We start from the raw sequence: 26961 nt of genomic DNA, 5'->3' as shown, positions 1-26961 counted from the left end.
ATTAAAAAATTTTCAGAAAAAAGAAAATAATTGTGCAATCTTTTTTGCTATCTAAATAAAATCTGAAAAATCATCGAACAAAATGATTAGTTGAACGATTTTCGCAAAAGATTGAGATATATCATTATTTTTTTATCCAAAATTCGCAACAACTCTGTGTCATGCTCTAACATTTTAAATTTCTTGATTTAAAGAATTCTTGTTATTTCCGCAGACGAGAATGACAAGTCAAAATTTTAATTAATTTGATCTAAATTTTGATTAAACGAATCTGCAATTGTTCGAACTTAGATTGCAGCAATTTCAGTTCATTATTAATTGTAAACAAATCAAAAGCAATCTTGTTTTTTGCACATTTTAACAATGTTTATTCATTATCAATATGAAAATCACGACAACAGATGCGATCGCGATGAATGCAAGAAATATATTTGAAATAATAATGATTTCAATCTATAATACATTTTTTGTCGAAAGAAAAACAATGTTTATATTACACGAAAATCGAAAAATTGTGAATTAAAATATATTCTATCTAATTGTGACGAATGGCGATTTGATCACAAAAAATGAAAAATCTTGAAAACATTTTTTAATATATTGTCAGTGCGATGTTTAAACATGATAAAATGACATTAAAAAAATAAAAAGATGTTTAGTGAACATTTATCTGAAGAAATAATCAAGTTTTTATACTTTCAGGGACGAAAACATGAAAAAAAGAGAATGATGTTACAATATCAATATCAGTTACTTAAATAAGGGCAATTACGCTAAATAAAACATCGAGCAAATAACAATCAATCAAGTCTCGCAATAAAAAGATGTTCATTATTTATTCTAATGCTTAATGAACACACTCTGAGCACTAAACCAAGAATAGCAAGAATGCTAAAAATCACGGTATTTATGCAATTATATGTATTTGGGTTTTTACACGCATTACACATGATTACATGATATATAGATAAATGATATACGATCGCAATATATATATCAATATATCTTTTATCAATTATAAAGGGTTCAAAAAAAAGATATAAAGACATTCATTATTATATATTTAAAATAAATTTTGTTTAATTTTTCGCGTTTAATACAATCATTGTCTTTGATAATTATGAGAATTACACTGCTAATGCGATTTGTTCACATTTTACTACAGAAAGATATACGTATCAATCTAACTTTATTTTTATTTTAATTATTTAAAGATCTTTCAATCATCGAATTAATTTATCAGAATCTAAGTTTGATTTTTCGGCATAATTTTCAGTCATTCAAGAGCAACGATGCTCTTCGAATAGATATTATTCGTTTCCAAGATTAGTCGGACTGATCATCAGAAGCTTGAAACTATATCCTAGCAGTATAGCACAGCACAGCTTAGACGGATCCTAGGGTTTGACATGAATATATATGTTAATGAAATAAAAAATAAAACAAATATTATAAAAATAAAGATATATCGATTAAATCATTCAAAAAATTGAGAATTAAACTTATAAAAAAAATGAATAGATTTAACACAGAAAATATAAACAAAAAAAATAAAGAAAAAATAAAATAATCATTAATATATATTTATTTAATAAAAATATAATATTTTATATTGACATTATTATGTTTATTATTATATTTTTTTATATTATTACATTTATCATTTTTATTATTATTGTTATTATTTTTATTATCATTATTTTTATTATCATTATTTTTATTATCATTATTTTTATTATCATTATTTTTATTATCATTATTTTTATTTTCATTAATATAAAACACAAAAAACAGATTGTTTAGTCAAATATAACATTTATTAAAAAATATAATATTTTTTTTAAAAAAGATCTTACCGTTATCAGTAATTGTTTGAAAAAAATTTATATTTAAATTGTAAAAATTTTGCAAATTTTATATAATTTGAATATAAAAATATATTATTGATTTGTTGATTAAAAAAATGATTAATAAATATAAAAATATATATAAAACAAAAAAATGAATATTATTTTTGTAAAAAAATGACAAAAAAAACAAAAAAATAGATTATACATTAAATTTAAATGTAAAATTCAAAAAAAAAAGTAATAACAATAAAAACAAAAAATTATAATATCATTTTTTCATCATTGAAAAAAATACAAATATAATACGAAAAAATTCAATTAAATAATTATAATATTATAATAAATAATTAATAAAAAGCCAACACGTCGTCAAAACAGAAAATAAAAAATTTGATGAAATGAAATAATAAAATATTCAAGAATAATTAAAAAGAATCATTATTATCATTATTATGACAAAAACAAGTTTGTTGAAATAAAATAACAATCAACAATTAATAAGAATGCAAGAAGCTCACGGTTTTTACTGACTTAGACAAGATATGTATATAATTAGGAAATGAGTCCAGCAAAAGAGGGGTTCTCGGTAGACTTCCGCACAATCCAACATAATCCGGACCCAATCTGGATCCAATTCGGATTGGATTGGGTTTTGGATCAAAGATTCTGATTAAATGTTGGATTTAGATTAAAATTGAATGATTCAGTTTGGATTCAGGACTTTAATTTAAGTTATAAATGTAATATAACGTAAACCACAAGCGAGTCGCGAATCTGAGCGAGCCGCGAATTTGTATTCTCATACAAAATGGCGCTTTTGAACTCGGGATATCTCAGCCATTTCTATGTCGTATAAGATACTATTTAAAACTAGAATTATATGACACTATTTAACAATAATGTACTAAATTTTAATCTATGTATTAGGCTAATTGTCCAGGTATTATAAATTACACTGTATTATAAAGCTGGTTATGTATTAAAGACTCCCATAGGTTTTTTTATTATATAAAAAAGATATTATACTACTTACCTATATAATACTTCAGATCTTTAATATATTTTTTTAGAATAGAGGTATGGTAGAGATATTCCAAGTTGAAAAGTGCCAAATTGTATGGGAATACAAATTCGCGGCTCGCTCAGATTCGCGACTCGCTTGTGGTTTACGTTATATATCAAGGTCTGTGATTATATAAATTATACATTTTTTATTAATAATATTAAATATTTTTTTACAATTAAATCGGCAGGAAGCAAAAACAAAAAAAATTATAATATTTCAAAAATTAGAAAACAAACTATAATATATTTTAATTTGTATTTAAAATTTAATTAATGATATTTAAAAATATTATTATTACAATTCTTGCATTTCTATTTTGAAATCTGTATTTTCTTCCGCTCCTTCAGTTCCGGCGCCAGTCTATCCAGCTGTGTGGCATCGTCGAGGGCAAGTCGGCCTTGTTCTACTAATTGCATACAGGCAATCCCAGTGAGGAGCTTTGTACATGAGGCGAGCCATAGGACAGTATCGAGTGTCATTGGAGGTTGGTCAATGAGGCTTGTGAGGCCTGATGCGTGCGATAGTATAGAGTCGCCATTCTGATCCACAGCGATGCAGACGATTCCAGGTATTTTGGGGTTTGGGCCGCGGGTGGCCTCGTCGATCTTTGCGACGGCGGCATGGAGCGTTTGGGAAGAAGTTTCGGACATGTTGAATCACATAGAAGGTGGTGTTGAGAAGGCTTGGTATGTGTGAAGCAGCGATAAGAAGTGAGCAGCTTCTTATCCACGCGCTAGACACTCAAGCCCGATCCAGAGTATTTCGCAATCGCACTTACGTTGTGTGTGATTGCATCTGACCTTCTTAAAATCATTCGAACTAACTCTGATTCGCCTTCCTGAAGATAGAAGGGCTTCCGTCGCCTCCTTCCCCCTCCCCCGTAGCCAAAAACACCCATTAAGGAAACAGGAGCATCCCGGCGAGAAAAAAAAAAAAAAGGCTCAGATAACGAAATATTCACCAGTATCGTATACGGTGGAGTAACCAAACCCCGAGGTACCTCGAATCCACCCCCACACGTACTCAATAATGGACAGTGGGTCTGAGAATGTGGAACCACCATCAAGTGCTGCTGGAACCATTACCGGATTCGGAAACGATTCCAACCTCACTATCCCGGTCTGTCGCGCAGAACAGCACTAAATGTAACAGAAGAACAGAGACAATTGCACGATGACGCATAAGCACCATGTTTTCTTTTCTGATTCGAGGGCGCAAGTTTCGACAAATCGAGAAATATAGGCAACTCCTCTTGCTCCGATAGAGGCGACCATATCCTCGTCTGCGGTGTCAGTCGAGGGAAGGATAAATACCAACCCATTCGACATCTTGCTCGTAATTCTTTACCATCTTACCATACAGTGCCTACGTTCTTCCCCTCTATGTTTCATTTTTTGAGAGACTTGAACTAAATATTGTCGCCATGTTTCACCCCCTCGACCCCCTCGACCCAACCGAACTGCGCACCGTCTCACAGGCCGTACGAGCCTACCATGCCCCGACTCCGGTTCGATTCAAGGTTATAGACCTGCTCGAAACCCCAAAGACTACCCTCCTTGCATACTTGCGTGACAACACGCGAAGTGTCCCGGCGCCGCCTCGCAAAGGATACACCTACTACCATAAGCAAGGAAGCCAGACGCTGCGGAAAGCGAAGATCAATATCACCACCGGCAAGGTGGAAGAGGACACAGAGTATCCGGATATTCAAGGGCCGGCGGATATCGATGAGATAGAGCGGCTTCTGGATGTCTGTAGTAGGAATGCTGAGGTCGCGAAAGAGGTTGAGAAGTTGAAGTTACCGGAGAGGTACGTTAGGGATTTTGTCCCCTTTGATACAGTTGTTGATAAATTTATTGGTTGCTAATTTGGACTGTGCTGAAGTGCCACTGTTATCAATGATCCATGGCTTTATGGAACGGACAATGCAAATGAGCGCCGTCGTCTATACCAGTGCTATATGTATATGGTGCTGAACGATGACCCCGAAGCGAATCACTATTCCCTCCCTCTCCCACTTGCCCCCATATTCGACGCTCATACTCTCGAGCTGCTTGAAATCGAGAAACTTCCGCTGGGTGTCGGTGCCGAGCTAGAATCCGAAACTCAGCCATGGGACCCTGCCATCCCCGTCGAATATAGCCAGACACTGCTAGGAAAAGAGTACTTCCGAAAAGACGTCAAGCCTCTTCAGGTCGTTCAACCGGAGGGTCCGTCGTTCAAAATCGACGTCCGCCACATCAGCTGGCAAAAGTGGTCGTTCCATATGGGCTGGACGGTGCGTGAGGGGCCAATTCTGAACAATGTCTACTATGACGGACGGTCGCTATTCCATCGGGTCTCCATGAGCGAGATGACCGTGCCATATGGTGATCCTCGCTCTCCGTACCATCGCAAACAGGCCTTCGATCTAGGTGATTCCGGTTTCGGTATCACGTCCAACACGTTGACCCTGGGCTGTGATTGTCTCGGACACATTGCCTATTTCGACGGCATTCGGACCACCGGGGCCGGAGAGCCATTGGTGATGAAGAATGTGATTTGCGTGCACGAGGTGGACGATGGAGTTTGGAAGCATACCAACATCCGGAACGGGCAGGCTTCTATGGTGCGCAACAGACAGCTTGTGATCCAGTGTACGGCCACCGTGATGAATTACGAATACATCCTCGCCTTCATCCTGGACCAAGCGGCCAATCTACATATCGATGTGAAGGCGACCGGCATTGTGTCGACCATGCCGATTAGCAAGAAGACCCTATCGCCATGGGGAACGGTCGTGGCTCCGGGAGTGCTCGCCGTGAACCATCAGCACTTGTTCAGTGTGCGAGTCGACCCCGCCTTGGACGGCGTGCGAAACACAATCGTGTATGATGACATTATTCCTGTACGAGGTGAACCCGATTTGGATCCTTTTGGCTGCGCGTTCCGAGTGAATACCACGCCCATCAAGCGACCGGGCGGGTATGATCTGGACCTGACCAAGTCCAGGACTTATCGAATTATTAACCCCGACCACATCAATTCCGTGTCTGGCAAGCCAGTCGGCTATAAGCTGCATGCCCTGCCGAGCCAGATGCTGATGATGGGACCCGAGACGTTCAATTACAAACGTGGTCTGTTCTCAAGCAAGCCCATCTGGGTGACCTCGTACAAAGAGGGCGAGCTATGGGCTGCTGGAGAGTTCACTAACCAAAGCCGAGAGGACACTGGATTAGGAGTTTGGGCGCAGAGAAATGAGAACGTCGAGAATGAAGACCTCGTGTTGTGGCATACATTTGGGGTGACCCACGTAACGCGACCAGAAGGTAAGAGGCTCCCACAGCCTGATAAACGCACCTCGACGATGCTAATGGTGAACAGACTTCCCGGTGATGCCAGTCGAGAAGATGTCGATTTCTTTGAAGCCAACCAGCTTCTTTGAACTGAACCCTGCCAACGATGCTCCCCGTTCAAGCCAGAGTCAGAATCAATCCACCTTGGTCGAACATTCCAGTGTTGCTCCGGACTCGTGTGGCAAGTGCAGTCTTTAGGGTTCGGCTTCGGTCTAGAGAGACGTATGCGATCCTCAATGAAAGGCACATTCATTTCAGATGTCACAATGTGAATCTTATGGCTCGCGAGCAAGTCGGCGACCCAATGAGGTTAGGACTTGGATCAATTCCTTGTTATAGGAACCGATACAAGAACTGCAGATTCTGTAGATTAAGAGACTCCTGAGACTGTGGACTTCCGAGAACATCCGTAAAATCGTCTGTAAAATTGAACAAGCCGTACCAATCACTCGGTGCTGCAAGATCTCCAGCAGGAGCATATGGCGAGGCATGAAGAGACGGCGCGAGCGTAGGGTCATTCGAATTGGATGTCATCATAGTATTTGGCGTCCTGGGCTCTCGCTCATGGCTTACCACATTCTCTCCATTCGTATGATCCCCAGTAGTCTGTGTTGGCTGAGCTGGTGGGTTGATAATATCCGTCAATCGCAGTGTACGTGCCGTACAATCGTCTAGACAACGGAAGAAGAGATCTAGAACCCAGTTCTCCAAGTCCCATGTCTTTTGCAGTTCTTGTAATCCCAGCAGACAAAGCCTTGCGCGGTGTTCTGCCAATTTCCGGGCTGTGCCTGTCGTTCGTCGGCAATGGATAGTTTGAATGCACAAGGCGGAGAACGAGTGGGTGATCCTGCTATGTTAGAGTCTGTCCATGCATTTAACGGGATGACACTCACAAATGTGTTGCACCATGTTGGACGAGGTTATAAGACAGCATATCCTCGATAATCCTTGTGGTCTTAGTGGCAGCGTTCAATGCAATTTGGCCCAGTTCGTCCGTGGCCGAGTTGGATGGGTGGAGAAACAAGGATCGGTAGAGTAAGACGTAGAGATAGCTTCAAGTCGGTTAGCGATATCACCCCAATGGTGCCAAATCCGTCTCACTTGTGAGTTGTGTGTAGCAATCCCGTTAGGAACATAGCCCTAGGGCTAGCAGTATTCCCGAGCCTCAGAATAGAGGGTATGTTCGATTCCCATTCTGTAAGTTGATTATGAAGCTCTTGCCTAAGAGATGTATCGACAGAAGCTTGGATGGGCAGATATTGCGTAGAGACAATCGTGCGCACTATCATCGTCAGCATCTGATACCTAGCTATAGATAAGTCAGGTCGTACAAATCCTAGCTAGTCGGGCCATTTCGACTGGGTACGGCACATCTTCCACGTTCTGGGTGCCAAAGATTTCTGGGTTCTCCACAACCTCGTCTTCCCTGATGTCGTTCTCTGCAAGCATAGCCACGTCGCAATCCTCGTCACGTATCCGAGCGGGCAGTCCAAGAGCCGAGGCGCTTTGTTGGTCACGGATCTGGGAAGTTAGCCTGGTCTCGAATTCATCGTGTCGCTCAAACTCACATATAATGCCCACCATATCCGTTTCCACAACTTCTCTTCTCGGGATGAAGTAAAGGAAAGTTTCGACCTAGACCTGTCAGTGATGTAGTCAAACTACCCCGACAGGGACCACAAACATCATATGCATTCCGCGCTTCTGAGCCAAACTGATAGCTACACCGAGCCAAAACCGCGTGTCCTGCTCCTCAGAGGGACCTCCACGCCAGTAACTCAACAGAAACAGAGCTTGCAACTTAACTGTCTTATTCGACTCCCAGCCCGCATCATAGATTGCCTTCGCCCGACTATAGAACAAAAACTTGGCTCGATAGCGGACCTCAAACCCTGTTCGCGCAAACTCATCATCCGTACAAAGACTGACACCAATAAAAAGCATTGCTTGTAACAGGAGCGGCGAAACATTGCACTCAGCAAAACACTGCTGAACGGTCGTGCGGTCTAGGATCGGAAAGCAGGGATGAAACCAGGTGAAGTATGCGCGTAGCAAAGTCTCGACCGTCTCGGTTAGGGGGTACGAAAAAGCCCCGTCTGCAGTCAATTGGGCCTCCAGCTTGGCCTTGTGCGTCCGGAGGGCTTCATCACGCGTACTGCTAGACTCCAATCTCTCTGGAATCGGATAGTGAAGACGCGTCTTTTGCATCGCATTACTAGACCCCTTATCGGGCGACCGTCGTCCCTCATCAATCACACACGTCAAAGGACTCGACTCGCCCAGGAACACGCTAGTCGAGTCCCCCGGGGAGATCCATGGGGCACGGGGGCTATTCACATGCTGCTGCGCCTGCCACTTTTTAGTCTGCTGGGAGACGCGCGAGACATCAGACTGCGTGAACGGCGTGTCTCCATTTCGGGAAGCCGACGAGACGGTGGAGTCGACGACTGGCGGAGAGATCGGATGGCTCGGAGTAGTGGGCCGGTGGATATGATTGTTGTTTTTCTTGCGCGGGTACCTGCAACAACGTTACCAGAATGATGTTGGCACTGATCACTTCGGCGATCGAATTTTCAGAAAGCCTGCATGGCCTGGACTGGACATTTGCTTACTTTCCTCTCTTCGAGACTCCGACCTCGCAGGGCACGCTCATCGCGACGCAGTTCTCGCAGGGACGCTTCTCCAGTACATTGCAGCGGATGCGACGACGGTTGCAATGAAGGCATGCCTGTCTGGCGCGAAGTCTGGTTTGACGATGACCTGAATCTACTTCGGGTGTCATTTTAGATGATTCGATACGACTCGAGGGGTCATTGCAGAGGTAGGATTCTTGAAGAGAAGAAGAAGCCGAAGGGAGCATGATGCAAGTCGGCTAACTAGTCTTGGCGTTTGTCTGAGTCGGCTTTATGCTTGCCCGCCCGTTTGCACTCCACACTTCACTTTGCCCAAGTCTTTCTCGGTTTTCCCCCTTCGTTGTCCTTTCCCTTTTTTTTTGTTTTTTTTTTTTTTTTTTTCCCTCTTCATGTTTTCTTGGGTTATTGCATTCTCTGCCACAAGAGTTGACACAGGACTGAAAATCCAAGAAACAACAACGTCGCTAAAAAAAATCTTGTTATAGTTTGTCGTTCAATGGTTGGTGCGGAATATATACTTCGAATATTTGTGGCAACTATATGATGCAAGCATATATCAGGATGCCATAATTATTTCAGCCCAAACTGTAAAAATAGATCTATTCAGAATCCTCAACCCCAAGCTCCGCCAATATCGCCTCATTATGCTCCCCAACATCCGGCACAGCATCCATCCTCGCCCCAAAACCACCCCCTTTCTTCTGCATCCCCGGCGGCAGCAACGCAGGCACAACGCCAGCAGGAGTCGAAACCTCGGTCCAGCGACCCCTCGCCTTAAGTTGCGGATGATCCCAAACACCCTGCATATCATTAACACTAGCATTCGCGATCGCCGCCTCATCCAGCAACCTCAGCACCTGATCCGCTGACCTTGTCTTGAAAACATCACAGATAATCGCCCTCAGGACATCACGGTTCTTAACCCGTAGCGAATTACTGGCGAACCGCTCATCCGTCGCCAGCGCTGGCTGTCCAAGAACTTGATCGCAGAACTTGGCCCATTCGCGCTCATTTTGGATCCCAAGCATAACGGTCTTCGTCCCGCCCTCTGCCTCAAACGGTCCGTAGGGATAAATCGCAGCGTGCGAGGCTCCGGCGGGCGTCGGGCCTGCCGCATTGTTGTAGGTGTAGTACATCGGGAAACCCATCCACTCGACCATGCTTTCGAGCATGGAGACGTCGATGTTGGTTCCGGCTCGGTTCGGGTCTCTATCGCGTTGGATCAACGCGGCGAGGATGTTGGAGTAGGCGTAGCTACCAGCTGCGATGTCTGCGATCGAGATACCGACCTTTGCGGGTTCCGTACCGGTCCCTGTGACGGAGAGCATGCCCGCCTCGCTCTGGATGAGAAGATCGTAGGCTTTCTTGTCCCGATAGGGTCCGTCGGGCCCGTAGCCCGAGATATTGCAGACAATCAGAGACGGATTGTCCGTCTTTAGAGCATCATGCGATAGCCCAAGTCGTGCACTAGCGCCAGGAGCAAGGTTCTGAACTAGAACATCGGCGCGACTTAGCAGACGCATAAGGACCTTGTGATCACGAGGATTCTTCAGATCAAGCGCAAGGCTCTCTTTGGACCGGTTGGTCCAGACGAAATGCGAAGAGAGGCCGTTGACGCGGGTGTCGTAGTTGCGTGCAAAGTCGCCAACGCCGGGTCTTTCGACTTTGATCACACGGGCGCCTAGATCGGCGAGTTGTCTGGTGCAGAAGGGTGCCGCGATGGCTTGTTCCAGGCTGACTACTGTGATGCCGGAGAGGGGGCCTTTTGTCTTGGTTGATGAGGCCTGAGTGGAGGTGTGTCGAGTGCTCGGGACATGATGCCGTACCGTCCGGGAAAAGGATCTGAGAAGACTCATATTGTGGAGGTGTTTGCCGGGAAACGTATTGAGTTGTCAAAAGGTCTCCTTGAGCTGATTGTAAGAAGTAAATACTTTATCAGGGCTCGAGAGGTCATACCTCGGAGAGTCACGCGGGGGTGGAGATGCCGGCTACTTGTCGGCTACTTGTCGGTTACTTGGCGGGCTCTTGCTTGCTCGCGACGGATCATTACTACACATAAAGGGCCCCTTCAATTCCCCAGAACAGTGTTGCTGAGTATTACCACCAGATCACACAGAATGTCACGCATATACACTCCACGAAACTTACACCATGGACTGCGGTCGGTGTTGAGATCGCGCCCGGTGACATCCCCATCGCGGACGCCGCGGTCCTTCTCCACTACCCTGCAGCGACCGTTGATGGAGTTGACCGGGTTCACAGAGGAGCAATTGACCGTCCGCGACGCCATTTCAGCGATCTGCTCCAAATTCCAAAACACATATTGGCAAGAATGTGACCAACAAGAGCGTGATCCGAAGGATTTCCACGCCGCCCTAGCAAGGGACGGATGGTTAGGAATTGCGCTCCCGGAGGAGCACGGCGGAGCGGGATTAGGTGCGTTGAAGACCCTCCATATAATTCTCGAATTAGAACAGAGACTGATTATGTCCAGGTATCTCGGAAGCCACCATGATGATGCAGACCATTACCCAGTCCGGTGCTGGTATGGCAGGTGCTCAGTCCATCCACGCCAACGTGTATGCGACCCAACCACTCGCCAAATTCGGCACCAAGGAGCAGCTCGAGGAAACCATCCCCAAGATCATCAACGGCACCTGGCGAACGTGCTTCGGAGTCACCGAGCCCAACACCGGCCTAGAGACACTGAAACTCAAGACCCTCGCCCGGAAGCACGAAGACCGAGACGGGTACTCCGTCACCGGCCAAAAGATCTGGATCACCTGCGCGCAAGTAGCATCCAAAATGATCCTCCTCGCACGGACCACACCTCTCGAAGAAGTCCAAAAATCCAACCAGGGGTTATCGATGTTCTGCATTGACCTCGACCGCACGAAGCCGGGGTTGGACATGCGCAAGATCAAAAAAATGGGCGGTCGCGCCGTGGACGCCAACGAGGTGTTTTTCGATAACTACGATATCCCGTCGAGTAGCCTGATCGGGCAGGAAAACGACGGATTTAAAATCATCCTGCACGGTATGAACGCGGAGCGGTGTCTGCTTGCCGGCGAGGCTTTGGGGCTGGGCTACGCTGCACTGGAACGGTCTGCAGAATATGCCCGTGAGCGCGTGGTTTTCGGACGGCCGATTGGACAGAATCAGGGGATCGCGCATCCCCTGGCAGACGCGTACATGCAGCTCGAGGCAGCTAAGCTGGCGACGTACCATGCGGCGCGGCTATACGATGCGTCGACGACGGACGAGTCGATCCCCTTCCACTCGGTGGGTGTGGCCTGCAACAGCGCGAAGTATCTGGCAGCGGAGGCAGCGTTCAAGGCCTGCGAGCGTGCAGTCCTCAGTCATGGCGGCATGGGATACGCGATGGAGTATGACGTGGAGCGATATCTGCGAGAATGTTTGGTGCCGCGGATCGCGCCTGTGAGTCGCGAGATGATTCTCAATTATGTGAGCGAGAAGGTGCTACAGCTGCCTCGTAGCTACTGAGAGGCTTTGCACTGTTGTTGCTTGTACATAGAAGGATTACAGAGCAGGGCTAATATATGGTCGAGTAACTGTACTGCCTGAGAATTGGGGCATCGAGCAATATATGATGACGTATAATCCATGCCTGAGGCTCGCAATCTGTGTGGACTTGTCTGCGGTGATTCAGTCCCTTTCTCTTCATTTATAGAGGACTGTTAGGCAAAGAATTTGCTTGGATCTCGGGTGTGGAGCATAGGCCCAAAGCAATGGAACTACGGTGCCCTTTAATACTAGCCACAATCAACCTGGAACCCAATCTTTCTCTTCACATAAAAAGCGCTGCTGATGTAGGCTGATGCGCGAGGATGGAACTGGAGGATACTAGGTTGAGATACGCAGTTGGCCAGAAGAAATAGTGATAATCTAAATTCAGACTCCCAGTCCTTTCAAACTCTTTATTGGTCACGTTCTATCACCACAGCAGTCGTACATGCATATCTTACAACACATCTCAAGCAGTAGATCTCGCCGCGTTCCCCAAGTCCCCCATCAACTGACACAGACTCTGTACTAACGGCGGCAGTGCATCATGCGACGCCTCAGCACAAAGGACTCCCCGCGCAAGTGCCATAGTTTGACTTGGGTCTGCAACCAACACAGGCTCCAGCGGGCCCTGCAACGCCGGACATCCACATCCCAGCGAGATGAACTTCTGCACATCGGTTGAGTCGCCCCCATCCAGGAACACGGTCGGCCATCTCCCACCATAATGTCCCTCCGGTGGACTCCCTGCCGGCTTCTTCGCATTTTTCGCCTTGTAGACAACGCTATATGACCAGAACGCTAAGCTAGCGTAGTATACACCGACGGCGAGGAACCCAGTCAGAGAGCCCGACGGCATGGTCTTTGCCGCGCGCAGAACCTGACCAGCATGCCAGAGCGCGCGACGCGAATCGATACTATTGATCCACTCGAGAGCGCTTTGATACACGCGTCTGGCTTCTTTCTTGTCCTCTTTCCCAGCAAAGAGTTGTAGCTCTTCAAGAGACATGTAAAGAAACATGGAAATCATCTCATAGACAAGCATGATCTGTGGGCTTGGGATCTCGGCGAATTCGTGGTAGAGCATGCGGAAGTGGGATAGAATCTGAGAGAGTTCCTGTTGGCGGGAGTTGATGACTAGGGCGTTCCAGTGTTTGGAGTTACCCTTAGAGATGAACTTGAGGCGGTGGTATTCGTTTATAAGGGCGGAGAGACCGTGGAGGAGAACAAAGGTAGAAAGGTGTAGGTCGATGTAGCCTCGAAAGGAAGATAGTTCAGACATATCATGAAGTGTATCGACTAGAGACGGCAGCCGGCTAGGGCCTGCTCCGGTCCGTAGGTATATGTCTCGCCATGCATCGGCGGATTTGGCATCCCAAAGCGCTCGAACAGCAGGAAATGGAAGCTCTAGCTCAGCGTAGGAGAGGATGGGGGTGACATTGAGCATCATGGCGGACTGAGCGTCGTGGAGAAAGAGGTGATGAGCGAGCCTTTTGAAAGATTCTTGCTCGGCCCAGGTACGCCATTTGCGCTGAAGGGATTCCGGAGAGTCCTCCATGCTCGGAAGAATATTCGAATAAGCCGAGCGTCGGAAACGCATAGAGCGTCGCAGCATCGTAATGAGCGGATTTTGAAAGCTTTCAGCGATTTCCGTGCGTCGACCGTTCCCGCTCCAGATACCAATGTCGAGAGTCAAGGCGAAGGTCTGCGAGGCGCGCAAGTCTCGCGTCGTGGAGTTGTCATTTTCATACTACAGCCTGATCAGTGATGATTTCATCGGTATAGAAGGCCTTCCTGACCTTTGATGATAGCTGAAGCCGGGCAACTTCCATCAACGCATATCCCAACTTCCTGATTGTCGGAATAGGCGATCTAATCGCGCCCGCAGCGGCGACAGCGGCCAGCATGTCAGGATTCTGATCGTTTGGCTGAAACGTGGGGCCATGGATCCAAGAATCAATATTGCAACTCTGGAATTCAAAGTAATCCTGGATCAGGCTGTCCAGCAGCTCTGTACTCGGGAATGACTTCATGATGCGCGTCAGATTGGCTTTCGTGCTAGTTTGGAGAACCATGCCAAATATGAGATCGCGACTCCCCGCCGACAGGCGTTCCGATAGAATCTGACGTTCCGATCGCATACTAGCTTCCGGGCTGTCAATTGATTTCGGAACAGACAAGTCGCCTTGGTTCGCGTATGCGGTATCATCGTGAGCTGGTGTCCAGTTGGATAATGACGACCGACGATACGCTTCGGCACCCAAGGCAATGCCACTATCCTCCGATCGGTCGGTTGATGCGTCGGCGATCCCTCGAGTATTGAAGAAGTCAATTAGGCCAAAGTCCACGTCGGTGAGATCGAAGCCAAATTGCACATTATGATCAAATACGTCGTGAATGTAATCGTGAGGTAGGTTGGTGGAAGTGTGCATGTCATTGCGCACAAGGGAGGGTATCAAAGAATCGGGTATGAAGTTGGGAAAGAATGTGCCGTCAATGCTGAAAACGCCGCTGTCATGGTCCATTGTCGGTGAAATTGTTTGAACTACGTCCGTTCATTAGTTACGAGAACGTGGGAATTGATGGGGAACCGTATCTACCATCATAAGTCATGGATATTGTATCATCCGGGATCGAGGCTATTCCCGTCGGAGGCAGATAGTTGTCTATTGAGACATCCGGGGAATTGAACCCGGCGGGGTCAACAGCATCGGGCATATCGGTCTCGTCGTCATGAGTCAGAGATGTGAGCGGGGGCTGCGCGAATGCCTCGTCGAGGGAATAGCTCGGTTCTTCGCCATGAGATGCTAAACCTGGGGAAGGCGATGTATCGTTCCCACCGTCAGGCCAGTCGCACGCGAATCCCTTCTCCTTGCATCGTCTGCACGGCTTCTCTTCGTCGCATTTCAACTTACTTTTCGCACAGGCCGCGCAGGCCTGAGAGACGCGACCATTTTTGGGATATGGTGGAGGCCGTTTTCGCTTTCCTTCGTCTGGGCTGTCATGGCCTGCCGCATGGCGCTTCATCAAGTCACTGGCCCGGATTAGCGATGTCTGGAGTGGAAACCGGAGTGATACTAACGGTCTGGCGAAGCCTTTGTTGCAAACGTGGCAAACGTAAGGTTTCTCTCTTGTATCTGGGCATGGATTAATTTCCTGCCTTTTCAACCGCTAGGTGACTAGGGTACTAACGAGAGCGAACGTGTCGAATGAGATGGTCAGCGCGAACATAACTCTTGCTGCAACTGCCGCATTTGAAGTACCCCTTTGCCCCCGACCTCTGCGGCGACGTGGGAGAGGTGGTAGAAGGGGAGCCACCAAACATGGCGAAGGGGGATGGAGGAGACAAATGAAGGAGGGAAAAGGACAGAAGCACCGAAGGACCGAAGCGCATGCAGAGGGTCGGAGTGTGGGGAAGAAATGCGGGGAAAACAATGCTCTCCTTCTGCAGTAAGCTGCTTTTTCAAGACACCATTCCCATCGCGGGTCATCCGGACGCTAGGTCCCATAGATCTGCGGATTCAATTCCCTGCTCTCGCTACAATTGATCCCAATCATAAAGCATCCTCACATGACTCAGCGGAACCGGAAGTGGCGATTCGGCATGTGGTCCACTTCTCTCCCGATGGTCAGGAGGCGTTTCTGTCCTTGAAAATATACATATCAATTTTCGACATTTGCTGTAAGGGAAGGACCACTTTGGAACCTCGAGAATATGCTGACAGCAAGCACTCTGGCGCTTCCCCAACATTGTAGGATTGAATGCAGATTCATTCTCCGGCACTGACTCACCAACGATTTTTCATCATAATACCTTCGAACTTTCCAGAATGCTGAAAGAAGCAGAGTCTAGTCAGGTCTCAACCAGAGTTAATCACAGTTAATTGTCTTCTAGCCACAAACCCGCCAAAGTCGAAACACCAGAAAAAGACACCACAGATAGCGCACTAATCGCCGAACTCAGAATCTCCTAGACCATCACCAATCTACACAATCGCCCTACCCAGCCGCCAGTACGTAGCAAGATGGTAAAACCATCCAGAACCGAGGCTTAGCGCCAAGAGATAACCTCGTGGGGCGCCGGTCAGCAGGTTGCAGGCCTCATCCATCGGAGGCAACCCGGCCTTACGCATTAACTCCGATTGATGACGGAAGGCAAGTATCTATAAACACGTCGATTGTTTGGATTATGTCGATTTAGCAGACAAAGAGCTATCATTTCGTTTCGTTTAACCTTTGTACATGTACATACGTTGACATTTTGCCACGAAATGGCGCCGTGGTTGTTGCCTCTGATTCTTTTGACTCTTTATGCCGAGGAGATGCTGGCGGATTCTACAGACGAGGCAGAGTTTGAGGAGGCTAGTGATTGATGGCGAAGACATTTTCATGTGTGAATGTTTTAAATTATGGCTCGAGGGCGTTGAATTTTACGAATATCTTCACTGTTTTGACGAATCATGTATTGCCCTCTACGTTCATCAACTAGCCCATTTCCTTGATTAATAATGAACAAGTGGAACTGGTTTGCGACTGTAGAGATCATACCTCCTGGTAAACGGTGCGATGTTCTTAGTAATGTCAGTAATACTTCTATAGACTTCAGCGAGACAAGACCCCCGAAAATAGAATAAACGCACTAGAAGGCAATCTTCCAGAAACGCCATTTGTCCATGACCTAGAAACCATCTCGAATCAAGAGACCAACCCTCCTAATGTGTTCCTAAAACCCTACAAAAATCCAAGCACAGCCACCAGCAACCCCCTCCCCGTGCCTAGTCCGGTCCTTGGCATCGATGTCCCACCACTCGGAGTCCAGAAACCGACACAAAGTCCAAGACATCGAGCCATGGGCGGCTGTGCTTGGACGTAGGGCTCCGGTATTGACACCGCCAGTGGAGCCACAACCAGACCATCTGTCAGCATTGGCGGGTCTCGGTCGATGACGAGTCGGTCTTGGCTTGCAGTTTCTTTTCGGCCTCGGCGGTGGAATGCGGTTGATTTACTCTGATGCCTAGATGGGTGGGTCTGGTTTGGTGTGTATGCAAAGGTTGTTGAAGGCGATATATTTGCAGATTGGATTGGATGGGTTCGAGTGGTGCTGGGATGTATAAAAGGGTGGCCGTCTAGGGTACAGCGTTCATGTGTGGCTGTCTGCGCCAAACGTCTGTTCTGTAAATCATGAGATTCTCGATCTTTAATCTCGTGCTGGTATACTTCTTCTCGCTACTTCAACTAGCTACGGGTAAGTGCATACTGACACCCCTATCTGCCCTTTGATGTGACAAATCGCATACTTACGTTAGCAGGATACTCAATACATTCTTACGCAACCGACGGATCAGGCACACTCGAACATGTGACAATCAATACCCCCTCCCATAAAGTAACACTACGAACAGAATTCTCTCTCACATTCCGGATCTCCAATCAAGACCCGGACTTCAAACTGCACATAGAACCTAACAATGATATCTTCGTCCAAGCCCCGCATATTCGCCACCTGGACGCAAGCGGCGGAATCCGGCACACGGAGACTCTAGATGGCACGCAGCATAGAGTCTTCAAGGGAGCGGTCTGGGCTCGCTTCGGAGATCACGACTGGCAGAAGAAAGGCTGGGCGAGAGTATACGTGCTTCAAGATGGAGAAAATCCCATGTTTGAAGGCGCGTTTACGATTTCAGGCCAGCGGTACCGTATTGAGGCTATCTCAGACGAGGATGATGGTGGTATGGAAGAGAGGCTATCGCATATGGTTGTGCATCATGATGCGAGAAGAGGTGAAGACAGTGTTGGAGAGACATGTGCAGCTGGACGGATGCCGTCAATTCCCGGAACGAGTGACATTCTCATGGATAGTATCGGCATGATCACTGGCTCAACAGGACTAGACAAACGCCAGTTCGGCGGCTTCAATCCCGGAGACTTGACTGATAGCATCGGGAGCGCAGAAGGATGTCCGACAACGAGGCGAGTAGCGTTGGTCGGAATCGCGACAGACTGTTCGTACACAGCAGCGTTCAACTCGACAGAATCGGTGCGTCGAAACCTGATAAATATGGTCAACACGGCGTCGGAGGTATTTGAAAGTACGTTCAATATCTCATTGAGCCTTCACAACGTGACGATTAGCGACGCGAGCTGTCCAGACAGTGCATCGGACTCAACCCCTTGGAACGTCGAATGTTCCGAGGGAGATATGGACTGGCGACTACGACAGTTCTCATCTTGGCGACGATCGCTCGATGACTCCACCAATGCCTACTGGACACTCATGACGACGTGTCGAACCGGCGGAGAGGTCGGAGTATCGTGGATCGGGCAACTGTGCAACTCGCGAATGAGCACGAATGTGGTGGCTCGAACGTCCAACGAATGGCAGGTTTTTGCGTAAGTAGCCTCTACTCCTCCTCTAGTAGGTGGCATTGACACTGATAACTTTTTTCAATAGCCACGAGTCCGCCCACACATTCGGCGCCGTCCACGACTGCGTCGACTCTACTTGTCCCTCATCTCGAGGGCAATGCTGTCCGCTATCCACGTCCACATGCGACGCAGACGCCCAGTACCTGATGAATCCCTACTCCAGCTCCTCCCACAGTGACTTCTCACCCTGCACCCTGGGAAACGTCTGCTCCGCCATCGGATCCGGCGACGTGCGAACAAACTGCCTGATCAGCAACGACGACGTACCCACCATCACACCAGGAGAATGCGGCAACGGGATCGTAGAGGCGGGAGAGGAATGCGACTGCGGAGATAACTGCGACGGGAACTCCTGCTGCAACGGCTCCACCTGTCGATTCCGAGACGGGGCAGTCTGCGACAACGCGTCCGGTCCGTGCTGCAATGACTGCCAATACGCGTCTTCCGACACTGTATGTCGTCGCAGCTCAGGGGCCTGCGATCTCGAAGAGACATGTCCGGGGAATTCAAGCAGATGTCCGACCGATCGGCATGTCCCGAACGGCGACAGCTGCGGCGGCGGAAATAGCACTGATCTGTTCTGTGCCAGCGGTGAATGCACCAGTCGGGATATGCAATGTCGGGAACAGTTGTCGTCGAACAGCACCAGTATCTCGTCATGCGGTGATAGTAACTCTTGCACACTGAGCTGTAGCGACGGGAGCTCTGACTCCGGGAGCTGTATGAGCACAGGTCAACAGGTGCTTGACGGTACGCCGTGCGATGGAGGCTCGTGTCGCAGCGGACGGTGTCGTAGCGGGAACGAAGAGAACGGGGGTGACGGCGTTTCCTCGTGGGTGGATCAGCATCGAACCCTGGTGATCGGTCTGGCGGCAGGGCTTGGAGGCGCGCTTGTACTGGCGTTCCTTGGGTGTGTTGTCTGTTGCTGTTGTAGGCGTCCGAAAGTGAAGACCCCGCCAGCTGTGCCTCGGCGGCCGATGGCGGTGCCCTTGGCCTACCCTCCTCCGCCGCCGTATAGAGTGGCGGAACCCCGACCTGTGTTACCGAGATATGCTTGATTGATGTATGTTATGACGTTTAGTATGAGTTGCATGATAGACAATGGTTTTGTTCTTTCTTATTCTCCCGTGTCCCTGAATTAGAACATCGCCTACCAGAAATTGTCTCAAGAAATAGACAAAGACTCCAAAAGAGTAACTGCACTACCTAATAAATTGGATAATACTCCCTCATCAACCCATTCAAAAGCTCGCAATGTTCCGACACACTAAAAGCCCTCCGCACCGCCAAGCCGCGAATTCGGGAAGTTGACTCCATATTTTCTCCACAAACTGCGTCGATGTGGGGTGAAGAGTTTGTCCCCTGGAGAATTGCCATTTCCAGTCTGAAGAAGCGTCTTCGGAGCCGGCACGATCGGGCTAGCATGGATCTGGAAATAATCCAGGTGGTGCCTGAAACTGTCCGTGGGGAAATGTCGTATGCCAAGGCGATATCGCGAGATCCAAGGCCGGTGGGATAGAGGGGTGAAAGGGAATAAATACCTCACAGGGTAGGCTCAATTGCACTGCGTTCGAAAGTATATTATTACCTACCAGATATACATACAGCACGCCATGCGGTGGACAAGCGTGCTCGCCCTAATGGGCATGAGTGCCCTCATTCAAGCACAGGATACATTCATCAACCCCGTCCTCTGGGAAGACCTAGCAGACATCGACGTAATCCGCGTCAACGACACATTCTACTACTCCGCCTCAACAATGCACTACTCCCCTGGTGCCCCGGTGCTACGATCCTACAACCTCGCCGACTGGGAATACATCGGCCACTCCGTGCCCACACTCGACTGGGCCTCCGATTACTCCCTCGAGAACGGTAAACGGGCCTACGTACGCGGCATCTGGGCCTCAACAATCCAATACCGACCCAGCACCCAGACCTTCTTCTGGCTCGGCTGCATCGACTCCAGCACGACGTACATCTACACGGCCGACACGGCGGAAGGCCCCTGGAAGAAATCCGGCACCATCCCGTCCTGCTACTACGATGCCGGACTGCTCGTCGACGCCGACGACACCATGTACGTCGCCTACGACAAGTACAACATCTCGGTCGCGCAGCTCTCCGAGGACGGTCTCAGCGAAGTCAAAAGCGAAGTCGTGTACCGCGCGCCCGACGACATCGGATATCTCGAGGGCGCACGCTTCTACAACATCAACGGAAACCATTACATCTGGCTCACGCGGCCTGCGAGCGACCAGTTCGTGCTGAAATCTACCTCGGGGCCCTTTGGCCCGTACGAACTCCGCGAGGTCGTCATCGGAGTCGATGCCCCTGTTGCGGGAGCAGGGAGTCCACACCAAGGGGCATTGGTCGACACCCCCTCCGGAGACTGGTACTATATGGCCTTCATCGACGCGTACCCCGGGGGTCGCATCCCGGTGCTCGCGCCAGTCGAATGGGACGAGGATGGCTGGCCATCTGTAACGCTCGATAACGGCGCCTGGGGATCTTCATACCCATTACCCTCGGTATCAACCGACAAGACCATCACCCCGATCCCGACCTCCTATACATTCGAGGAGTCGGCTCTCAGCGCAGAATGGGAATGGAACCATAACCCCGACACCGAGAAATGGTCTCTCGACAGCGGCCTGATCCTGAAAACCGCAACCGTGACAGACGACCTCTACTCGGCTCGAAACACACTAACGCGACGCATCCCCGGCCCGAAATCCAGCGCTACCATCCATCTCGACATATCGAAGATGAGCAACGGCGATCGTGCAGGCCTTTCGCTCTTCCGAGACACGTCAGCATGGATCGGTATCCGACGGGACGAGGGAGGATCCCGAGTCAGCATGACGAGTGGGTTGACGATGGATGCGAACTGGAACACGAAGTCGAAGGGTAGCGAGGAGGCCGGTACAGACATCTCGGGGGATGAGATCTGGTTGCGCGCTACGATTGATATCACCCCTGGAACTGAGCGAAAGGGGTCGTTTGCGTATAGCACGGACGGGTCGTCGTTTACAGACCTTGGGGGCGAGTTGACGCTGAATAGCGATTGGCCGTTCTTTTTGGGGTATCGGTATGGGATCTTTAACTATGCGACTGAGGAGCTTGGGGGGCAGGTTACGGTGAAGAAGTTTGAGTTGGGGTCTGAGTGAGATATTCTGTGTATAAAATGTGCCATGTCTAGTCAAGAAGGAGAGTCAGCATGAATCGCAGACTAGAAACTTATAACCAAGTCTATTCTCAACCAACGCAATCGATGAACACCCCCCTACGTCACTCAAAAAACCCATTAAAAACCCTCGCGACCCTCCCTCTCTTCTTTGCCACAAAAGAAGCCTCATACGCATCAATCTCCCCCTTCAGCCCATTCAATCCCAAATCCGCCGTGCCCGGCCAAAGATACCTCGACCTACGCAGCACCTTCCAAAACCCAAACGCTACCACAAAGAATCCGATCATCGTATAATTGAGGAAGAAACTGGTGGTATCCCACTGCCCGTCGAAAAACAAATCAAACCCCAAAATTAACGTCATCACCCCCGTCCCGAACACCGCATACCACGCCGCGTAGGGTTGGAGACGGCCCGTATACGGCAGCGAGGCACGGTCAACGCCCTGTCGACGACATGCCGCGTGGAAATGCAGGTACGTGATACAAGTCCCGAAGTAGTTGAGCAGGTAGCTTGCGGTGATAATGCTAACGAGCCAGTTCAGGACGGTGGCGGAGCTGTTGCTTACCTGCAGGAAACCAAGGGCTGAGAAGGCCATTGTGCAGGCGACGGCGTAGTAGGGGAGACCGGCGCGGCTGCAGATAGCTAGGAAGGCTGGAGCTTGGCCTTCCAGGGCCATACCGTGGAGGGTGCGGGCGCCGGAGAAGACGAGGTTGTTGCCGGCGGAGAAGACGGAGGTCATGATGAGGGCGTTGACGAGGGAGGGGAGGCCGTGGATGTTGAAGTGGTTCATGGAGATGACGTAGGGGGATCTAAGATGGTTAGCTATATAGGAACATAGGTGACCGGAAGAAAAAGAAAGGAAGGGAAGCACACGCTGCTCCAGTTCCGCTGCCTTCTCGGGTGCCATCTAGGGTTGCGGCAAGCACGGGATCGTCATAGGGAAGAACGATACCCATGCAGAGAGCGCCACCAATGAAGAAAAACATCAGTCGCCAGACAAATGCGGAATAAGCCTTTTTCATGACGGTTCGCGGTCGCTCGGCCTCTGCGGCTGCCATGGAGATGTACTCAGGTCCGACCATACTGGGTTCATTAGCAGCGAAACACGACAACTCATACTGGTGGGTCGTACGTAAATGAGGCCTGAACCATGCTAGCTAGAATTCCGCAGAAGCGTCCAGCATCACCTGGGACAAGGTACGAAACAAATGCGCCCTGCTCGCAATCAGCCTAGTCCAGAACTCTATCAGGGATACAAACCGGATCACGCCAATATCGAAACCCATAAGCATCGTGCCTCGGGTTACCGCCGACCATGGTGACAAATGTGTACATCATCAAGCCTAGCATGAGGATGATTTTGAATATTGATAAGTAGAACTCAGATATGCCAAAGTATCTAACAGTAAGGATATTAAGGAACCTGCATGTCGCCATTAACATCAACCATAGGGGGTACGGCAAGGAATAAACCCTACGCATAGAGAACAATGCATGCTACCACCACCGCAGCGACAGGGACTTTATCAGTCCAGTATGTCAGCAGGACATTAATCGCGACAATCTCATACGGAATGCCCAATGCTGACGGGATCAGTCACAGTTCGACGAAATGCTCAATCCCCATCCGCAAGTAGGGAGCTCACCCAGGTTGAGGAAAAAGTTCCATCCCATCGCGAAGCTCAACGCATCATCCACCCAATGACTGGCTAATCGGACGAACGGCGATGGCACCGGAAGGTAGCACACCATTTCCGCTGATGGAAGAACTGTCAAAATTCGTCCTAAAGTCTCCGGTCTTTACCAACTCTCACCAAAGCACTGATTCACACTCAAGATGATACTAGCGTAAGCCACAAACCCGAGAAACAAGCCCGCGGGTCCGGCCTTGGGTAAGACAGCAGCCATCTGTACGAACAGAGCTGCATATATCAGCGAGCTGTACAATTGCGAGGAAAAGCCTTTGACCTACAAGTTCCGATAGCTCCCCCAACCGCGAACAGCTGGACCTCTCGACCTCTCAGTCGACGGTGCAGATGCTGTGATCCCGCTGAGATGAGATCAGGCTGATCTTGCTCTTCAGAGGGCACAGGAGTAGCATCATCGCTTGCCTTGATTGAATTGCGAGACATGATCATTCAGAGCAGTCGAGTTGAACTTGCATGACAACTGATGCTGAGTGTTTAAGACAGTCAGATTCTTATCGAAAACTCAACTACCCGGGAACAAGGCCCAAGCCATGCAGGATCCAATCATCCAACCCAGGTTGCGATCGTCGATGATATGCATGAAGCGCGGGTATATTCCCCTATCAACATCCCTGCTTTACAGCGGTCGGAATGATTTGTCCAGCATTAGCGTGCTCATACCCCTCCCTCAGCACCTATCAAGGGAATTTGGCCGAGAGGATGCAGCGATAGAAATGGTAGGGTATCTGCAATGAAAGTGGCGGTCACGTTTACCCCTCTTTGATGGCGTTTCCAGATCGGTGTCGGGCGTTTTAGGATTATTCTACTGAAGACATTCGGATCCAAATCGGGCAATTCGTGTTCGTTCAGAAGTTTGTAATTTCCTAGTGGTTAATTCCCCACTTTGCTAGCTGATCCATCTAGTTCCACATTTGGGTACCCACAGAATCACCCACAGCATCATTTGCTTTGGTTTTATTCTAGCAATTTCACATAACACGATCCAGAAGAAGGAGGAGTCAATGGTCCTATATGGAAAACGAGTATTCTTATAGGTGAAAAAAAAGATGAGAATTGTAATTTGATTAGGCATATTGCTCTTGCTGCCACGCGAAGAAGCTCTAACGATCATTAGACGAGGTCAGAACAAGATGAAAAACCAGATACCAAGAGAAAGAATGGAAGAATTATCGACCAGGGAGTCGATGCGAAAGAGAGAAAAAAGAGAACGAAAGATAGATCCGTAGCGGAATCTGAGACAATAGAAAAGAGAAGGAATGCAACGAATGTCCCAAGAAAAGAAGAAATAGTGTGTAATCAACAAAACACATCTGTCCCGCCTATTAAACATCGCTGGAATATGCAAAGATGACACGCTGTCGAGAGAGGCTGCGTGGTTGGCGCTTTACAGGCCCGGGGATATTGAAGCCAAAAAACTAATAGAGAAGTGCAATTAACATCGCCACGAACATAGCCGACAGCCACCCAGAAGGATAACCGTAGCCAGCAGCTGAGTTGGTAATATCTGCTTCTTTGAGGACCATTTGGGGGTTGTAGGAACCCGGCTTGCGACTATCTGTCGTACCATTCCAGCAGTACCGATTGAAGCATTGGCCACAAATGCTGGGCACCGATGTATTGGTGCGCTCAAATGAACGGCTCAACATGGCGCATCCCACGCAGGCTGACCAGTCTGAGTCCCGAGTCGAATTTCCCATGGTAGCGACGTTGTACCCATTCAGGATGATGGCATCCCGTTGCGTGTTGTTATACTTCCGGTCGAACGTGGAAACGTTGGAGTGGGCCATATAAGGGGAGTTGGGGAGGTAGACAATCAAAGGTGCGTCTCCAGCGGTGATGTTGGAACTGTTGCAGCCAAAGAACGTCGGATGGGTGTTGAACCCGAGATTGATGAAGGTATTTTGATCGGGGATCGCAGGGAATGCAGTGCCGTTGTTGATCTTCTGATTCAGACTTCGCTCGTACGTGGCCACCAGCGAAGTTCCGTCGGGCCAATTGTTGTTATCGGCCGATGAGTCGACGGCGAAAATCACATCAACATGGCGTTCAGGCTGGATGAGCGGATGCAAAGGAAGGTTTTGTAGGTCTTCACCCCCGTCTACCACAGCGAGGTATTCTGACTTGGCATAATGGGACTTCGACTCGGGATAGAGGTAGAATGGGTTGGTGTAGTTGGCAATGTCTTTTTCTTCGTCGTCGACCAACTCAAGGATGCCCGTTAGAATACCCCTGGCTGCCTCGGGTATGTCCGTGGAGTTGATTTGGAGCAGGAATTGATTGAACAGGCTGGACGAAGTGCCCATGATAAATCCCGCGTTATCGAACCCGCGAACACATTTTTCTTTGCTCGGGAGCTTGCCACCGATGTATCGCGATCCCAGATACTCCAATGGTACAAACCCGAAGAGAGTGGGATCGAACGTGCCGAACTCCCAAGGGTTGAATTCGTAGACAGTGGCGTTGCCGCCAACATGAAGCTCTCCGGGGTTACGGCCGTCGGCAACGAGAATGGGCAAAGGCATGTCGGCCTCCTGGAAATTATGTGACTTGGAGATCGAAGACCAGGTAAAGTCGATACCTCCCTCGGAGGCGTGGATAAGCTGATATGCAAGCGCGCGACCCCTTTAGAAAACTCGCTATTAGCTTTAATTGCTGTTTTAAGGGACAAGGCAAATTGACTCAGTGTTAAGGCATAATTTGCAGGAGGCTTACCAATAGTCGGTGATAGTAGTCGGGTAGCCAGCTTTCTCCTTTTCCTTCACAGCATCTCGAATCTGTTCCAGATACTTCAAAGTAGACGTCATGAGCGTGCCACTGCCCTCGGGGCCTTTGAGGATTGAATGCTCAAACTGCCAAGGATCACCCTTCTTATCGGTCTGTAGGGAAGAAACAGTGGTGAAATTGTTCATGTAGAGTGAACCCAGGAGCCAACCTCCACCACTGAGACCAGACAGATAGGTCGCAGACTGAAGCAAACCCCCGAGATGTCCCGACGTGGTGGAGTTCTCAGTCCTGCTGTCAAACGCCTTAAGCCCACCCGCGCCATTCATCAAAGCGCGGTAACCTCCACCGGAAACAGCAATGCCTACATTAGGCACATTATCCATGTCGTGGGCGGCCTTTTCGAGATAGGAAACCGCGTCGAACACCTTGATCTTCACGTGGCCGAAAAAGCTTTTCATAGCATCGAGAGTTTTCTTCCGGCGCTGGGTAAGCCATTCCGTTT

The 26961-nt window shown here is 48.6% G+C and overlaps 11 protein-coding genes across 11 annotated transcripts; 4 read left to right on the top strand and 7 right to left on the bottom strand.

Moving 5' to 3' along the window:
* Positions 1 to 3251: 3251 nt before the first annotated feature.
* On the bottom strand, positions 3252 to 3584 carry LDX57_013059 (uncharacterized protein). The gene has a single exon (XM_046094812.1). The coding sequence runs from the start codon at positions 3536 to 3538 to the stop codon at positions 3392 to 3394; it is 147 nt and encodes a 48-aa protein (XP_045942388.1). The 5' UTR covers positions 3539 to 3584; the 3' UTR covers positions 3252 to 3391.
* Positions 3563 to 6449, top strand: AMO2_1 (cytochrome c oxidase subunit 1; the record flags this gene model as incomplete). Its single annotated transcript, XM_046086423.1, has 3 exons — positions 3563 to 4725; positions 4801 to 6224; positions 6280 to 6449. Exons 1-3 carry the CDS (start codon positions 4340 to 4342, stop codon positions 6447 to 6449), a joined length of 1980 nt encoding a protein of 659 aa, XP_045942387.1. The 5' UTR covers positions 3563 to 4339.
* A 135-nt stretch (positions 6450 to 6584) lies between these two features.
* LDX57_004749 (Zn(II)2Cys6 transcription factor) lies at positions 6585 to 9111 on the bottom strand (the record flags this gene model as incomplete). Its single annotated transcript, XM_046086422.1, has 7 exons — positions 6585 to 7098; positions 7145 to 7303; positions 7353 to 7533; positions 7583 to 7772; positions 7820 to 7886; positions 7936 to 8769; positions 8864 to 9111. The coding sequence occupies 7 exons, from the start codon at positions 9109 to 9111 to the stop codon at positions 6585 to 6587; spliced, it is 2193 nt and encodes a 730-aa protein (XP_045942386.1).
* A 337-nt stretch (positions 9112 to 9448) lies between these two features.
* On the bottom strand, positions 9449 to 10967 carry LDX57_004748 (CaiB/BaiF CoA transferase family protein). Its single transcript, XM_046086421.1, has one exon. It carries the CDS (start codon positions 10738 to 10740, stop codon positions 9484 to 9486), a length of 1257 nt encoding a protein of 418 aa, XP_045942385.1. The 5' UTR covers positions 10741 to 10967; the 3' UTR covers positions 9449 to 9483.
* A 34-nt stretch (positions 10968 to 11001) lies between these two features.
* LDX57_004747 (acyl-CoA dehydrogenase family protein) lies at positions 11002 to 12388 on the top strand (the record flags this gene model as incomplete). Its single annotated transcript, XM_046086420.1, has 2 exons — positions 11002 to 11320; positions 11379 to 12388. The coding sequence occupies 2 exons, from the start codon at positions 11002 to 11004 to the stop codon at positions 12386 to 12388; spliced, it is 1329 nt and encodes a 442-aa protein (XP_045942384.1).
* A 490-nt stretch (positions 12389 to 12878) lies between these two features.
* On the bottom strand, positions 12879 to 15734 carry LDX57_004746 (putative C6 and C2H2 transcription factor RegA-like; the record flags this gene model as incomplete). Its single annotated transcript, XM_046086419.1, has 5 exons — positions 12879 to 14159; positions 14209 to 14954; positions 15010 to 15443; positions 15492 to 15546; positions 15602 to 15734. 5 exons carry the CDS (start codon positions 15732 to 15734, stop codon positions 12879 to 12881), a joined length of 2649 nt encoding a protein of 882 aa, XP_045942383.1.
* Positions 15735 to 17590: 1856 nt separating this feature from the next.
* On the top strand, positions 17591 to 19893 carry LDX57_004745 (uncharacterized protein; the record flags this gene model as incomplete). Its single annotated transcript, XM_046086418.1, has 3 exons — positions 17591 to 17654; positions 17812 to 18799; positions 18861 to 19893. The coding sequence occupies 3 exons, from the start codon at positions 17591 to 17593 to the stop codon at positions 19891 to 19893; spliced, it is 2085 nt and encodes a 694-aa protein (XP_045942382.1).
* A 555-nt stretch (positions 19894 to 20448) lies between these two features.
* LDX57_004744 (putative xylosidase/glycosyl hydrolase) lies at positions 20449 to 22005 on the top strand (the record flags this gene model as incomplete). The annotated part of the gene is made up of 1 exon (XM_046086417.1): positions 20449 to 22005. The coding sequence occupies one exon, from the start codon at positions 20449 to 20451 to the stop codon at positions 22003 to 22005; it is 1557 nt and encodes a 518-aa protein (XP_045942381.1).
* Positions 22006 to 22126: 121 nt separating this feature from the next.
* Positions 22127 to 22816, bottom strand: LDX57_004743 (uncharacterized protein; the record flags this gene model as incomplete). Its single annotated transcript, XM_046086416.1, has 1 exon — positions 22127 to 22816. The coding sequence occupies one exon, from the start codon at positions 22814 to 22816 to the stop codon at positions 22127 to 22129; it is 690 nt and encodes a 229-aa protein (XP_045942380.1).
* Positions 22817 to 22844: 28 nt separating this feature from the next.
* LDX57_004742 (uncharacterized protein) lies at positions 22845 to 23343 on the bottom strand (the record flags this gene model as incomplete). The annotated part of the gene is made up of 3 exons (XM_046086415.1): positions 22845 to 23109; positions 23159 to 23241; positions 23287 to 23343. The coding sequence occupies 3 exons, from the start codon at positions 23341 to 23343 to the stop codon at positions 22845 to 22847; spliced, it is 405 nt and encodes a 134-aa protein (XP_045942379.1).
* A 1807-nt stretch (positions 23344 to 25150) lies between these two features.
* On the bottom strand, positions 25151 to 26917 carry PLB1_3 (Lysophospholipase 1; the record flags this gene model as incomplete). Its single annotated transcript, XM_046086414.1, has 2 exons — positions 25151 to 26357; positions 26448 to 26917. The coding sequence occupies 2 exons, from the start codon at positions 26915 to 26917 to the stop codon at positions 25151 to 25153; spliced, it is 1677 nt and encodes a 558-aa protein (XP_045942378.1).
* Between the last annotated feature and the right edge of the window lie 44 nt (positions 26918 to 26961).

The sequence above is a fragment of the Aspergillus melleus genome (assembly GCF_016097325.1).
Source record: "Aspergillus melleus strain CBS 546.65 chromosome Unknown contig2, whole genome shotgun sequence".
In the NCBI taxonomy this organism is placed as follows: Eukaryota; Fungi; Ascomycota; class Eurotiomycetes; order Eurotiales; family Aspergillaceae; genus Aspergillus; species Aspergillus melleus.
Note: the sequence above shows the minus strand (reverse complement) of the source record. Positions and strands in the feature narration are given on the sequence as shown.

What these genes read in the sequence shown, in the direction of transcription:
- LDX57_013059 (XM_046094812.1), bottom strand. Translation starts at nt 3,538, where the DNA reads ATGCCGCCGTCGCAAAGATCGACGAGGCCACCCGCGGCCCAAACCCCA.
- LDX57_004748 (XM_046086421.1), bottom strand. Translation starts at nt 10,740, where the DNA reads ATGAGTCTTCTCAGATCCTTTTCCCGGACGGTACGGCATCATGTCCCG.